At 42.0% G+C, this 16,025-nt stretch overlaps 1 protein-coding gene across 4 annotated transcripts in view; it reads right to left on the reverse strand.

Moving 5' to 3' along the window:
- Positions 1–4,770: 4,770 nt before the first annotated feature.
- DGKI (diacylglycerol kinase iota) overlaps positions 4,771–16,025 on the reverse strand; it is a 215,083-nt gene continuing 203,828 nt past the window's right edge. For all 4 annotated transcript variants that reach the window (XM_030481044.1, XM_030481043.1, XM_030481042.1 and 1 more), the window contains 3 exons: positions 11,782–11,818; positions 9,776–9,875; positions 4,771–8,384 (listed from right to left, as the gene is read on the reverse strand). In XM_030481044.1, coding sequence (XP_030336904.1) covers positions 8,268–8,384; positions 9,776–9,875; positions 11,782–11,818 — 254 coding nt within the window. In that variant the 3' untranslated portion in view covers positions 4,771–8,267. The remainder of the gene's footprint in view (positions 8,385–9,775; positions 9,876–11,781; positions 11,819–16,025) is intronic.

Genomic DNA, 16,025 nt, shown 5'->3' on the forward strand with positions numbered 1-16,025 from the left:
GAGGTGCAGCAATAAGCTAAAGAGACAAAGGTCCCAAGAGCTGCTTAGTGCTTTGAAGGCTCAGCCACTTATTTTCTTTTCTCCCAAAGCTGTTGTTTGATCAAAGGAGACAGACGGAGGAGAATCACTCTGCAGTGACATGTAAACGGAACGAAAAGCCTGATAAGCCTCTGCCATCTTCCTGTGTTTTTTCTGAGATACATGTTGAGCAGAAAACCATACAGTAGCAGGGCCGGCCATTTCACATGAGAGACCAGCACACCTGCTCACCCACTGGAAGCAGCTGCCACTTCTCACAAGCACGTCATGGATCAGCACAATCACATTTGCCTAGGCAAAGATTATTTTACAGGAAAAACAGAAAGGGAAGGAACATTAGATTAGGCAATATTTTTTCCTATTGATATTAAAACTAGGTCTGAAAAGGTCGAAATCAACTCCTCAGGTGTGAAATACCTAAGTCCATCATGCTTCCCATGTGCTTCATCCTGAGACATTACAACTGCCCTCAGAGGAGCCTTTAGTACTGCACATCCAACTTATTCCTAGTACAGCAGAATTTCAACATTGCCTACCCATGCCTGGGCATGGGCAGAGGAGATCTAACCATCTGCATGGTCAAGCAGAAGTGTTCCAGAGGCAAGCACATGAGCAGGATTTTGATCTTTCCAGTCAAAAATGAAGATATCATGAGCTAAGGAAAAAAGAGGTGATCAAAGACTAAAGCCTTCAGTAAGGAAAGTCTGAAAAGGACAGAGAAAAAAAAATAAGGGAAGGAAAAGCAAAAAGCATTGAAGATTATTTAAAATCAAATTTAAACAAAATTATGTTGCATTTCCTTCCTGCCATTAGCTGCCAGCAAGTTCACTCTTTTCTTAGCTTTGACATGAACACACTGCCCCTGCACGTTGTGGAGATAAGGACACTCTTACAATAGTAGCAAGACCACAGGGGAAACAACATGCAACTGCACCCATCTCCTATTAAAGCAGGCACATCAACAACAGTTTTCCCATTCTGATCAAGAAATAATCCTGGTACTGGAAAAAGATCTGAAGCTGGAGACAGGAGAAGACAAACAGTTATTCACTTTGTGGCCTATAGTCCAATCATTTCTTTTTTTGTGGCATTGTTTCCAGTCATTTGGAAGGAAAACCTCCGGTATGGCTAAAGAGCAGAGAAGTGTGTCATCGCATAACTTAAGGCTTATGTCTCACTTCTTGAAGCCTCAAGATGTGCAAATAGAAGGGTGTGCCCCACCAGTCTGTGCAGTGGAGAATGGGATACCCCCTGAAGCTGGATGACATAAATATTGGGAGCAGTGAGCTTGGAGAAGAAATGTTTTAGAAGCAGATACATTTAGTTTAGTAGATACATCTACTTTATTAGAAGTAGATACATCCAGTTATGGTACATAATTACTCATTACAGTGATATTCAATAGCTAGTATTGCAACGTCCCTACCCAGAAAATAGCAATGCTTATGGAAGCCATTCTGTAGGATCCCCATTCCCAGAGGCCAGCTTAGCTTTTTTTCTGATTTTGCCCTGTTTCATTTTTTGTGTGAATGTCATAAAAGCCCTAGAAAAGTGGGACTATTAGAGCCCAATTAACCAAGTAGAAATCACTCATGTCTGCTGCATCAGGCATAAGAGCTTCTTGAGCTGTTTCTCCATACCTACAAACCTAACAGGTTCCTACAGTTCCTAGACAGGATTTGGATTCTCAAATATATGTGGGAACAGGGACTGTCTTCTCCATCTACTCAGCCATAGGCTGAGGAAAAAGCAATAATTGAAGGTCATTAAGGCAGTTGGAACCAGAAAGACATTTTTCTCGTTAAAATAAAGTGTAATACTGAGAAATGAATTGCTACTGTGGTTCATGCCTTAGTACTCGGATAATTGCTGCAGCACTCATAACAGAGCCCTGGATTGCCACCACGCGCACTTCACTGAGTTACACATCAAGCAGCCTCCCAGACAGGAACTAATTGAAGAGCCAGGTGTTACACTTTGCCTGAAAAAGGAGGCTGGCTCTAGATGAAGCAATTACATACACAGTATTATATTGCTAAATGAAGTAGTGCTTATTTCTTGCATGTCCAGATGTTACAGCTTCTATATATTTTGTGTATGAATGATGGAACTGTTAACATATTGGTGAACTCTGAAATAGCATTCCCAAAGCAGGCTTTTGTTTCTAGTAGATGAGGGCAACATAATAGAAATTAATTTCTGAAGAAAGTAAGTCTTTCGCTTGCTCAGATATTCATATTCTTGTATGTGTCTGTCAAGAGAATCACTACCTTGGATTCCACAAATCTCTTTCATATAGGGGATCCAAGAGCATAACCTGACTGTTTTTAAAGGGCTAAGCATCAAAACTTTTTCTGAATTATAGCTGTGTTTATGTTCAAACAAATGCTTTTGTTGCGTGGTATCCCCCTGCTTAGATTTAAAAGTCACCAAGTGCTACATCAGAATGAGGCGTTTTTAAATGAGCTGCTTGTCTTCCCCAGCGCCTGAGTAACTAGATACATGTGTACTGCATAACTGCATAGGATAGGTTGTCCTTTTTTTTTAAAGCAGTATAAGAAACAAGAAACTGCTGCTGAGACTGGAATGTGGCACCTTATAAATAAGGCAGGAGACAAGATGCACTCTGATGGCTGAATACAGTAAAGTTATTCAGCTCTAAGCCTGCCTAATCACTAAAGTCAAATGTAATGAATTTACTGGTGTGATCAAGTCCTGAGGGAGGGAATTTTCCTCTTTACAGGAATGGCACCATACGCAGGCCAGGAAATCCCTCGGCCAAGGCAGGGGGTGTTGCTCCAGTGCACATGTACAGTGGATGAGAGAATGCCACTCTCTGTGGGCACCGCCAAGGGCAGCAGAGCTGGAAACACACTGGGGATGGTAAAGGAAGCCCCTGAGCTCTGGTCCCCACAGAGAATCTCAGGTAGGCAGTCCAGAGAAACTTGGTGCCATGGCACAACTTGGAGTACACTTAGCCGCGGTCACTGCTTTGGCTGCTGGGTAATCCATCCCTCCCAAGCCAGTTTTTACGTAGAATTAGGAGTGAGAAACTGCCCAAGTACTTGACCTACTTTTGGGCAGCCCAAGCCAAGCACCAAGCTGCTGCAGTCTGTCTGTACTGCTAACTCCTCAGCAAAGGCTGAGACATCCTGACTCCTCCACATATTCTGTTCACACCAACAGAGTGCAAGGCTGGGTTATATCTCTTCTTGAGTCACTTCCACAGCGCGGCCATGAGCTGCATCCTGCCCTTCCAAAGGGAATTCAAGCACTGAAGCCAAAGACACATCCTCCACATAAAATTCTGATCTTTTTCAATATGCTAGCAAGTCACTTTTAGCACGTTACTGAGTTGCTATTACAATCAACAGATTCTGGCAGGCACCTCATGGGATTTAAAGCTGTAGCTGTCCACTACTGAGAAAAATAGTTGCCTACATTGTTGTCAAGAAAGCAAAATGAGACCACGAGTACCACAGTGAACCCTGTAACACTGTGTCCTATAGCTCCACAGGTACTCAGAAAAGGCACAGGTAATATGATAAGCTGTCTCCAGGACTGCTGAAATGACTGAAGATATACTCACATTTGATGCTTTAGATTAATTAAGATCTAATAACCCAATATCACTTTGGCTCTGATATAGTGAGGAAAAGAAAGAGATGAAATAATGTCTGAAGAATAGAAAATAATAGGTATAATGGAGATATAAATGTTACTTTCAATAAGTTTAAACACCATTCTTATAAAATACTTCTATATGGACATTAGTCAGGTGCAAAAGAAACAAAAAGTAGGGGAAAGAAAATGACAGACCTCAAATGGATAAGCACGAGGAACTGTTTCCTTCTTGGAGTACATGGCATGCAAGGACAGAATTGTCATTGGAGTGTTTCCAAGGTGTCCATATTCCCAGCATGTCCATACATTTCTTGACTACCACTAAACTCTCAGCAAGCTTAAGGCTACTGATTCATTGTCCATTTCATAGCTTTTGCCAGAGTCAGATCATCTCAACATGCTTTTGATATATTGAAGGGTCAACACATACCCTAGAGGAGGCTGAAAGGAAAATAACCACCTTCTAGGTGAGGTTGTGTTAGTGACTTTCACTACTGTGCATGTCACTGCCACAGCAAAGACAAACATTAGCAAAAGACGCCAATAAATACCACTCAAACGGCCACACCATCAGAACCACTCCCACGGCCACATCATCAGAAAAAAGCATGTGCCCCATCTATTCATCCACAACAGCACCAGCTCTGCAAATACAGCTGGGAAGATCAATGGCAACAAAACATCAATTTTGTTCTATTTTCTTTGTCTATGGTACTTCTATATGACAGTTTGCATGAAGCAGGGGACATCTCATGTAGACTGAATCAAGGCTACAGCACCATAAGTTGAGACCGAACATTTCTACTGTTGCTGGGGAAAATCAAGGGTGACAGGTGTCAGTAAAAACATCTATAGACATCTTAAAAATGCTAAAACACAGACAAGCCATCACATGAAAGGATGAAAGAGCCACTGGAGTCTGAGGCTTGTTTTGTAACAGGCAAAATTTGCCTTGAACTCCATCTTACATGAGTCACTCAGCCTCACACCTCACAGTATTGAGAGATGCTATAATTAGTGAGAAATGTATGACATTGCCATGTCTTGGGTAACACAGAAAGATACCTCTAGCATTGAAACATGAAATAATAAGAGTAACTGATGCTATTAAATAACAAAAGTAAGTTTATTTTATCAACATTATAAATATTTTCTTTCCCTCCATTTAACTCCAAAATGAGATAGTAAAACCAGTACAATGGAACAATTCAGGAGCTCCTCAGTTCTACTGAAAAGGGTCCCCTTTAAATAACAAATTAAAATGAAAAATGACATTTTGGCAGTCCAGCAACCTCAGTAGCTGAGCATCTTTAGGTACTTTGTCATTCAAATGGAACAATTCTAAGTGTGTGCACATATGTGTGTCCATCTATATATATGCATACTTATATTTATAGATACACATATATATAGTAATGTACACACATAAATAAACAGAGCCACGGAACAGGCACTTTTAGTAAATCAAAATGTTTTACATGTAATTTAAGTGGGTTCCCATCTGCATACTGAAATTTGGGTCCTGCCCAGTGCAGGCACAATGATACTGTACTAAGCTAGATCCCAAATGCTCAAGAGATTGAATACATACCTATGCGTCACCTCTAACTCCTGCAGAGTCTGCCTGCTTTTGGTGGCTGTCCAAAATCGAGAATCACATTGCACTTGAAAGGGAGTGGGTAAGGAATAATCCTGCAGCATCCTGGCCCCAATCTCCTTCCCTCAGTGAACCAACTTTTGATATCCCTGGCTGTGTGTGAGCCATTGCAGAAAATGGTATGCATGCTCTGTTATCTACAAATGAAATGCATCACCACTGTCTAATGCATTACATGTGCACTGCTTTGGGACACCTTGAATATTAAAGGCACTACATACAGCTAGCTCCTGTCCTATCTCCAGTGCTGGGTTTTACTTTCATCGTGCAGTAACTGTCTCCTGCTGACCCCACAGCACAGGCAGCTTTCCAGAGGCACAACAGGCTCGCTCTGATCACAGCATCGTATTCCAGCTATCAGTGAAAAAGGCAAGCCAGACTCTCTTGGGTGCTCTAAGCTCATGTGAGCAAGCCAAATGGCACAAAGGAGCTCAGGAAATCTGCCCATCCTGAAGAGCTGCTCCAGAGCCAGTTCTGCTGCAGCCACTCCGTAGGCATGAGGGATGTCTCAGTGAAAGGAGGACCAGACCCTTATCATAATTCACATGTGGGTCCTGGAAGAGCCTGTGATTAGAGCAAGCCTTTACTGCTCCACCTGCTTCATGGAACTAAAGAACCAGGGAGCTGCAGCGGGCTCACTGACCATCAGGCACCAGCCTGGCCTCAGTACAGAACAGAACCAAGTCCCTGGTGTCGCTGAAGCTTCTTCCATTTCTCACAGTAAAACAAAGCAAAAAGATAAAAGTGATACTAATATAATTCTTATTTTCACCAAATATATAGTAATATTACAGTAATGTCTTTCCTCACAGCTGGGAAATGATGCAAGGCCTACCATGAAATCACAGCGCGAGGACCTTCCTCGTGGAAATTTCACATACACCAAAATTATACTCTGGGGTTTTTTATTTTAACAGTTGCCAAATTCTGTTCTAATATATACACATATTGACCTTCGCCACAAGCTCCTGGATGATTATCAAGGGAAGGAATTTGGCTTTCATATTTTATTTTTTAAACAAGAAATGTAAAGACAGAAAATAAGACAAAATACATTTCATGTCGCCATTGATCTATAGATTACAAATATATAGTTTCCTTCCAGATGAAGAAATGCTAAAGAAATATTTTGCTCATATCAAATGAACTTTTGAAAACAGAAATAAATTTAAACCCCCATATTTTTAGCTCCTTCTTCTCTGCCACAACAATCACTCTTGTTTAAAAAAAAAAAAAATAAAAGGATTGCATTCATTTAGTTTCATTTCCACTTCTATCAAGGAAGAAAAATTTATCTGAATAATGACCTGAGTTATTTTCACAGTTTCCAAACTGCATGGAATCCTGATGATCACCACCTATCAGAAACCTACACCTAGCAAGGCGCATGAAAACCAACACCAGTGTATCTTTCAAAACAAACAACAAAGTAAAATTTGAAAAACTATTGCAAGAACTATGCCAAAAGTGTGCCATGAGTGTCTCAGTGGGAACTGGTCAGACAAAGTGTAAGTGGAAGCTCTGTTACTTCTGGCAGTTGAGTTGTCTGTAGTGATTGAAGGAGACCTGAAACCTGAAGGAGAACATTTTGTGTATGCCTGTATGTATGTATGTTTGCTTTCTCTTCTTTCATGGTTATAGTCTTTGAGGTAAGACAGACAACAGATGAGTACAGAAGACACAGCTAGCCTTTACAGTGGCTAAGCAACTTTATGTTTCTGAGCCTATAATGGGTAACAAGGCAAAAAGCTGCTGCTTGTCCTTCTCCAGTGAGATAGCTTCTTTGAAACTTTGTTCCCTTGGGGAATGAGACAGGTTACAAGTTCAGACAAAGAAGATTTTTCTATTCCAAACACAACCAGGTGGTGCTCATTTGTTTGTTGACAGCAGCAAGCCTAGGCTGACCACTGATGTTCTAGGTCTCTTTCCTAACTCCAGCCATAATGTGAAGGGGACTGGGTCCATGAGTCAGTCCATCAGAATCCCCTCCATCTTGCACTGATGGATTCTGATGGATCTCTCCCCAATGTAAAACCCATCTCTTCAAAATTAAAAAATATCTATCAACTTTTAGGCAGGCCTGAAACCAAAGCTGAACCAGGTCAGTCATTATACACACAATAGTGGCATGAGAAACCTTACTGGTAACTTTCTGCTTTGCCATACAACATGGTATATCCCATATAATCATTTCCATACAAATGACTGTCTCATTAGGATACCATAACTGTGTACACAGCAACAATGTGGAGATTAGGTTTTGTTACTGCTTTAAATATAACTGTGCCCCACACCCTGGGAAACAAGGCAATAGGCAGAGTCCTTTCCAAAAGTTAGAAAACTCCCTGGTGGTTGAGCACTGAGGACACAATTTCCGAGAGAACAGCAGGGGAGGGAATGCAGCCAGTAAAACCACTGAGTTTTTCCTAAGGGCATCCAGAGCTCCTCAAATTTTTTGCTACTGCCTGACCACTTGTGAAGGCTTAACTCAGAGATAACAGGTACTATTTAACTGATGAGAAGTGAGGGGAATGGAAGAAAGAAAGGAATGCAGGAAACTTGGTTGGGTGTCTTAATGTCCCAGGAAGTTTGGTTCCCCCACACCCTCTTTTCTCTTTCCTTTTTTTCTTTTGTTTTTTAAATAAATTGTACAGATGAACATGGGAGAAGTTCATGCTACTTGCTGGAAGCAATAAAGTTAAGTTTCCGTGGCCCATGGATTCCACAGACCTTTGAGTGTCCCGCCTTATCCATCCTGGGCTAACTTATGGAACCTAACCGTTCCGTGGCAAGACTCAGTAGCCCTTAGAAACTGGTGGCATGTCCTCAGGTATTTTCCATGAGAGCGAGAGACACGTTGATTCCATCAGCTTCTTCCTCACACGATGCCCGAGTGCCTCAGGTGCACTTTGCGATTTCCAAGGATCCTCTTTGACATTTTCAGACATCAGACTGCCGTCTCCAGATCCTCATGGGAAACCATTTGGTAGTTTTGTCGACTCTCCAGGTAGGAAGCCAGATCTGGGTCACCAGCTTGCTGAGCCCTGTCACGAGGGGTCTTACCCTATAATAAAGAAACACGAAGAGAAAGTCTTGTGCTAACATATTTAAAACAGATGAAAGCACGACCCAGAGAAATTACTACAGGAAGGACAGAAACAAATTTAGATAATTTACTTATTTGCTGTACAGGTTGGTGTTAAGTTTTTCTATCAGTCACAAGATTCTGAAGATTTTCAAAGTCCTTGTGTGGTTTAGAACAAATCATGCAGTTCTGCAAGGAGATGCTATTTGATAAATCACGTGGAAGGGCTCACATGCTGGAACTGATTTTTCATTCTATGGCTCCGATCCTTAAGTGAATGAATATGACTCACAGTACTGTAGCTAACACTTGAAAAGTACACTTCAGAGACTACACACTTTGCTAAGGATGTGCCCAACATTTGAGATGAGTTCAACATGTCTCATTCTACCTCAAGTACTGATCAATTTTCAGTACATCAATTTGCTACGCTGTTATCTGAGCTACCTTACAGGTACTGTTAAATTGGACCACAAGTCTTGATCCTGAACTATGAAAAAATATTGGAAACATGTTAATGTAACAAACGTAACACACTCCTGCTCCTTGGATTTCTGGGCAGATGAAGATTAACAAGTCAGAAGCCATTTCTCTGGATTTCAGCTGTTGCAGGAATTATTTTTTTGTCATGTACAGTGCTCTCATCTGAAGAAGAGGTGGTCTTTGTCCCCCTTAGAGGTGATCCCATACAGCGTAACATGGTAGGAATTGATTTTTATTGTCTTGTTGCAGCAAAGGTGCTTCTGACTCTGGAATCCAGGGATACAACCACCTCTCACTTATGACCGTTGAACACTAACACTTAGAAATGCCAGAGGGGCAGCTTCTGGACCATGTTCCTAAGTGAATGTTCCTAGGATTTAATTTTGTCCAGGCTTCCTTTTCAGCCAAGTATACACTGAGAGAGGGTTGTGTCACATCAGTGAGCATAGGGGTAAGCAAGGGCAAAAGAAAATGGTTAACCATCCTCACAAAACAAGGCAGCCACAATCATGAAGCCTCACAGACACTATGCAATCACAAACCAAGGCTCCCCCAGGTGGTCCTTGCCCATAGGCCTCTCTTCTGACCACACAGGAGGAGAAGGATGCTGTGCCACAGAGATGCCTCATTCACAACCAATGCACCATAGAGTTTAAGGCCAGGCTCTAATTATGGTGAGGATGACCCATGAGTTGGGTTCTGAACTGAAGTCTCTTATACTTGTTTAAATTAATAGAGTTTTCTAAAAAAAAAAAAAATGGCTTGTTATAAAAACTGCTGCTTTTGGCACACACGAGGAAGCCTCAATCATGCAAATAGCAGGGATGGATGCTGATCAGTCCCACTTGGCTGCAATATTTTATAACTGGTTGATGAGGCTGGGTTACCTTGGAGTCCGTCTTTCTCAGTGAGGCTCCTGCATCCACCAGGAGCTGGCAGATGACACGATGGCGCTGACAGGCTGCCTTATGTAATGCTGTCTCACCCCTAGACCAAAGTACAGAAACCAGCAGTGAGACACATCACACCATTTTACATTTATGAAGTATGAGGTGCAGAGGACAGACAGAGAAGTATGCTGTATTTCTGCAAGTTTCCCTCTTGCTGGCAGAGGTAGACTTGTGCACTCCCTTAGCATCTACATCCTTTGACTCAGTAGGAAAGCCTGCAATGCACAAATGGCAGACAAAGAACTTCTGAGGGTGGGAAAGAAACATGCACTGGTTTTATGTATTCAAAGGACTGAATGTCCCATCCAACCACCAGTTCTGCTAACTGCTACAAAGGCAAACTAGCCACCTTCTTTTTTCACAGCAGTCAAAACAGCACCAGTGTTTGTTTCTTCCTGCAATTTCTTCAATTCCTTCAATTTCCTCAGCCTCACTCTTTCCTAGAAAAATCCTGTCCACGAAAGGCATGACTGGTGCACTTGGTGGCCTGGTTATGATACCCTGCCCTTGGATGTATGAGAGCAAGAGCTGTGTTTTTGTTTTCCATCTCTGGACTACTAAGCTACTGAGGAAGCTTGAACACAGGCTTTTCAAAAGAGAAAGCTGTGGGAATAGATTTATTGCGAAGCTCCTCGCTCAGGCTGGGACTATGAGTAATAGGATTCTGAGGCTGATTGTAGTAAAAAGGTTAAAGAAACCTATCTAGATTTTCCTAGGAAGATAAAGAAAGTATGCTTTGAGTGGATTGAAAAGGTGTCCTTAATACTAGCGTCCAACAGGTAGGGCCATTACACAACCTCTAAAATAAACTCTTCTCCAAATGAGAAGAAATATGTGTGGTAGGTCAAATCTTACACCTACCTACCTACCTACCCAGAAAGTGGGAGTGCATAAAGGAATTTCAGCTTCAGTCCACAACAGGGCAAGTTGAAATATTAACAGGCAACCTTGTAATGAATCTGCCTCTGCTGCATGAGGACTAGATTCAGAATGGGATACTGTCTGATTTCACCCTGAGGATCAAAAGACTGATTCATGCTGCCAGTTACAACTTGAATCTTCCCTTTTCAAGCATTAGCAGTAGAGGGACTTTTGTAAAGGGAAGCCCTCATAGCTGTGTTCACTTGCTCTTTATTTCAGAGGCTGTGCTATGCTACTGGATGAAGAGAAACAGTTTGTTCATCCAGACTCCATCACTCCTGGAGTGCACACATGCATCTTGTACTGAAACTTTCTGGTGTTTTTCATTAGCAGAGGAGGGCACTGTGGGATGAGGAATGGTAGGTTTAACCCGTATGACAAAGGCAACTTTTGCTTCCCATGTATTTCATACGCTTCCCAGGATGATTCATGCTTCCCTTACACACTCCATGTGACACCTTGATTATACAACAAGACATAGAGCAGTTTGGAATTGGAAAGTATGGTGGTTTTGGGTTGTTTGTTTGGGGTTTTTTTAATAATAACAGAGGTGATTCAGGTTATAACTGCTTGAGAGAAATCGTAACTGCACAGCTTGTGGCTACTTGGGACAGCTAAGGCAGAGCACCCTTGATGAATCATGAAGGGACAGAAGAAAAGGTGTAGAACAAGAAAAGTAATTTCCTGACTTCTGGAATTTACTCTTTAGGTTGGTCCCTCAGAAACTGGATGCCAGAAACATCAAAGCAAAATGCAGGGCTTGTGTTCCCCTAGAAAGATTAAGAAGGTGAGGGAAGCGATAGAGAGGAAGTTCTTTACGGAATACAAGAAACATTTAGTTTAGTCCAGGAAAGCCACGTATGAAGTAGTTCTTGTTTGGGTTTAGGGGGATTCTTATTTTCTTGCTTGTTTTTGAAGAGCTGTGCCATTTTAGAAGCTTTTTTATTTTAAAGTTTGCACATGAAAAACAAGTCTGCTAGGCTAATGAACATAATGTGAAGGACGGGGTAGGTTGTACTTACGTTTCACTGTCTGTCATGTCCAATAATTCAGATGGACCTGCAAAAGACAGCCAGGTATGTCATATAGCACTTGTCTGCATGACTAGAAGAGTACAACTACCATAACAAGGTTCCTGGTGAAAACATGAACAAGAAGCCAACTAAAGCACAATTTGCACAAATATGCCAAACTTCAACACAATATTTGCTTGAACAAGCCCTTGCACTAACAAAATTCTGAATGCACAGTCACTGCTGGAGTGTCAGCATTAGGGAGTAGCAGCCTCTAAATTATACTGGGAATGAATATTCATGAAGTTTATTTTCTTGCTCTTCACCTTGCTCAATTAAGTGGTTCACGTAAGTACAGGGCATTGAAAATGCTGATATACTAGAAACCCTGATATATTGCAAGTTAAAATCTATTGTTAGTACTAGGGGGAAAATGTCATTAAGAAGTTGAAATTAGCCAAATTCTGTCCTGAATGACATCCCTCTGCTACTCCATTTAATAGCGTTATACAGAATGTAGATCAGGGTGGAATAGTCCCAACGGTCTTTATATTGATATGCAAATCCTGTACTCTGCTGGTTAGCAATGATCAGGAAAGTAAGATTAAGAAAAACAGAAAAGATTTTTGTTAAGTGGGACCAAATGATGCATTTATGCTAATGTTCTTTTGTCCTTGATATTCACTACAGGCAGATGTTTATAGCAGCAAATTCCATCACTGAATTACAGTGATATGGAAATGCTATGATCTGGATAGCATTTGAACCAAGAAAAACTTCTCCCTTTGCAGTCTGTTGTATTATTCTTCTCTCCACTACTCTGAAGCGTAGTGCCAGTTGGTATGGGGCAGTTAGCAAGGCGAACATGGAAACTTTACATGAATTTTCTTTCCTATGCATGAATATTTCTCTTCAGCATGCTTTGACTTTGAAATTCAAGAGTCCTCAAGAGCTTACAGCAAATCTCACCTGAAACTGAGGAATTTCACACCTCTTGCTTACAAAGGCCTACACACAGCCTCTACACTCCTTTCACGCTGAGTCTGTGTCAAAATGTATCAGAGCAGCCTGTCCCTCACTGCTTTTACAACAGACACACTCAGTATCACTGGGGGCAGCTGACTGCCTTGGCTTCTGGAGCTGCAGGTAACTCCTTCACTTCACCTTCTGTCATCATGAGAAAGAGGTGGTCAAAATAGCAGCATGCTCAGTCCCCTGTGCACAGGTCATTGCATACCTATCATGGCAGTTCTCCAAAATATTTGGCTACCGTCAATTTTTAATGCACAGCACCCTGACTCTACTGCCACATATCCTCATCTCCACAGTTGTGTTCACTCCTCCCTACCAAAGTGAAGAATCACTTATGACCCCTGGCTCCTATAAGCACGAAGAAGGATATAGGGGGCTAAGCAGGGCCCATTGTTGATATGAAAGAAAGATAATGCCTGTGCAACTAAAAAGAAAAAAAAGAAAACCAAAACAAAAACACAGATTAAAAAAAAAAGACTGCTTTACGTCTCACAGGAGAAACCCATTTTCTCTCAAAAATAGAGGCAATTTCCCATGGCTTGCTGCAATGCCACTTTCCACTAATATGTAACCAAGAATAGCCTGCAGTGTGTTAGAAAAGATACTGCCAAGTAAACTATTTTCTGTTCATGGATGGGACATGGAAGATTGTGATGCAAAGGTGGAACAGGGCGTGCTGGCTGCATTGGGCATAGAGGTACTTGCCCTGGTAGTTGAAAAAAGATGTTCAAACATTTGGAGGAAGAGAGAAGTGAGAAGAACATGACCTAAAAGAGAGGAAAAGATGCGGCAGAATGGGTGTGGAGAGATAGGAGGACAAGGGTGAAGGAAAACTGGTCTAGAGCAGGAAGAAATAGCATGGCTAGGACGGAGGAGCTGAGTACTGAGGACTGAGCAGGCAGCCTGTGAGTACAGACCTGAGGAGGTGTCAGGTACATCCTTCCTGTGTGTGAAGGGTGCTCTCCTGGCTACTGTCCCAAATAAAACATTTCGTGGGAGTACCCCAACTCCATCCTAGTCATACATAAGGGCCACATATTGGAGTTAATCGATTAGCAGCACAATATGGTACCAGGATTCGTTTCATTCTTTCTGGCCTATCTGTGGAGCTGGAATGCCCCAACTCACACATGGCCTGAGCTGTGCCCTTTACTCCTTTATTTTATTTTCACTTGTGCTTCTCTTAAACCATCTCACGCCCTCCTCCTAATTCCCTTTCCCCTCTTTTTTGGACCTCATTTTTACATCAGTCTCCCTGGCGCTGCCAACCGACCATTCCAAATCCCCCTCTGCCCTGGGACAAAAGCTGCACAGATGTGGGAAGGGCTGGCACTGGGAAAGCTAACGGCACTGTCATCCTGGCCCAGCGGGGAGGCGACTGTTTTACTCTGGGACAAGAGGCAGAGAAAGAAAAGGGGACCAAGGAGCAGAGAGAGAGAGGACAAAATAACCCAATAGAAATCCGGAAGGGAAATGCATGAGTGAGATTTCTATCAAGGAAAACAGCAGGGGGGGAAATAAAAACAAAAGATAGAAATGTGTGGAGAGGTGGAGGGAGGAAAAATAGAGAGAGAGAAAGAGAGAGAGAGTCTGGGAGGCTAAAGAATGGCAGGACGGGGACAGGGGGGAGAAGTTCGCATGAAAGGAGCTGAAAAGCATGACACACTGCGGGGAAGCCCAGCTGAGATCACACTCTTTCCTTAACATTTCTGATAGACTGTCTGTGTAGAATTATTAACTTTTTTCCTTCTCTCCTTCTGCCCCCTTTCACTTCACCAAAGCCCCTTTCCAGTTTCTCAGGAGGCAAAGCAGCCTGAGCTGGGGATAGGAGGAGGGAAGGCAAGGAGACGTTCAAAAGCAGCTGCTCTTTAGCTGAGCTCACTACAACATAAAAGAGAGACTAAATGACCATATTTCAGAGACATTTCCAAAATATACAGCACCTGCAGTCCAAAAGGCCTCCAGGACAACAGCACACTCTGCCCTCTCCAGTGGATGTGGTTATAGCTACCCACAGTTATTAACCCCTACCAGGCACTTGTCCTGTCAGTCCTTCATAGAACTGGGCAAGAAGGGTATTTACTTTAAAGCGGTAATGTTGGACATTATCAGCATTTCTGGGTGCTTATCTGTCAAAACTTTCTTTGCTTAATAACTTGATTGAGGTTGTTATCTAGGGGACAAAACTGAATTCGGTTCCTTATCTTCAAAGAGGGAGTGTTTTTAAAATAACAGTAATCTGCAAAGTCAGAACTATTTCAAGCCTTTCCCTCACTCCACACTCCTCATTTTTACCCAACGTGAAGATTAACAATGTCTGGTTAGTACTGTTAGTCCCCGTTAACTCAGAATTTCCTGTGTAACATAGATGGTAGTCGGGTTATGGGAGCATGCCTTCCATCGTAATTGTCTCTCAACCATGTTGACCTAAACTTGGTAAACTTGCAAATTAAAATAGACTGGTTTATACCTTGTACCTTCTGAGAAAACTAAGCTGTTTTCTGCTTAGGACCCTCACAAACCTTAAATCATTCTGCAAATCTAGACATACAAGCAAGAGTCGGGCAAACGCACTCTTCTTCAGTCTTTCGGATGACTATCCAGACTTTGTTCCTGACATATGTGTCTGTCATGGCAAAATCTGCTTTCCAAAAGCTTTCTTTGAAACTCCTGAATCTGGTCAGGATTCAAATCCAAACTCACTATCAGCTCTTCACTGTCAACTTTATAGTGCTAAGAGTAACAAAAGACTTTCTTATCAGAGGATGCTATCTAATGGAGCAAGGACATTGAGGTTTGAAATGTTCAGGATGGGATGCTTTACTGACTGTTCTATCAGAAGTTCCCACAACAAACTCCTAAGGCAACTGCAAACAACTTTCTTCTCTCCTGTTCAAAATTAAAATACCCTAGATGAAATACAGAATTCTTGCTTGTCTTTTGAGCCCCTAGAGAAGAGGAAGAGGCAAACGGAATGTCTTGTTTAATGGTTATAAATAATAAGTAATTCACAACTGCCAGGTGAAGACTCAAAGCCAAGTTCAATTCCAAATACAGATGATGATTTAGGAGGTCCTTTTTCTAATGGAGCTTCTTAAGCCTTCCTTAATCCTGTTTATGTTAAGCAAGTAAATGGTTAACTCTTCTCTAATGTGTACGCATTAGGGTGTGAGACAGTTGCTGACTGCAGCAATAAACAGATGTGGTTCTGATACCTACTG

This window comes from Strigops habroptila, chromosome 3, assembly GCF_004027225.2.
Source record: "Strigops habroptila isolate Jane chromosome 3, bStrHab1.2.pri, whole genome shotgun sequence".
Classification (NCBI taxonomy): Eukaryota; Metazoa; Chordata; class Aves; order Psittaciformes; family Psittacidae; genus Strigops; species Strigops habroptila.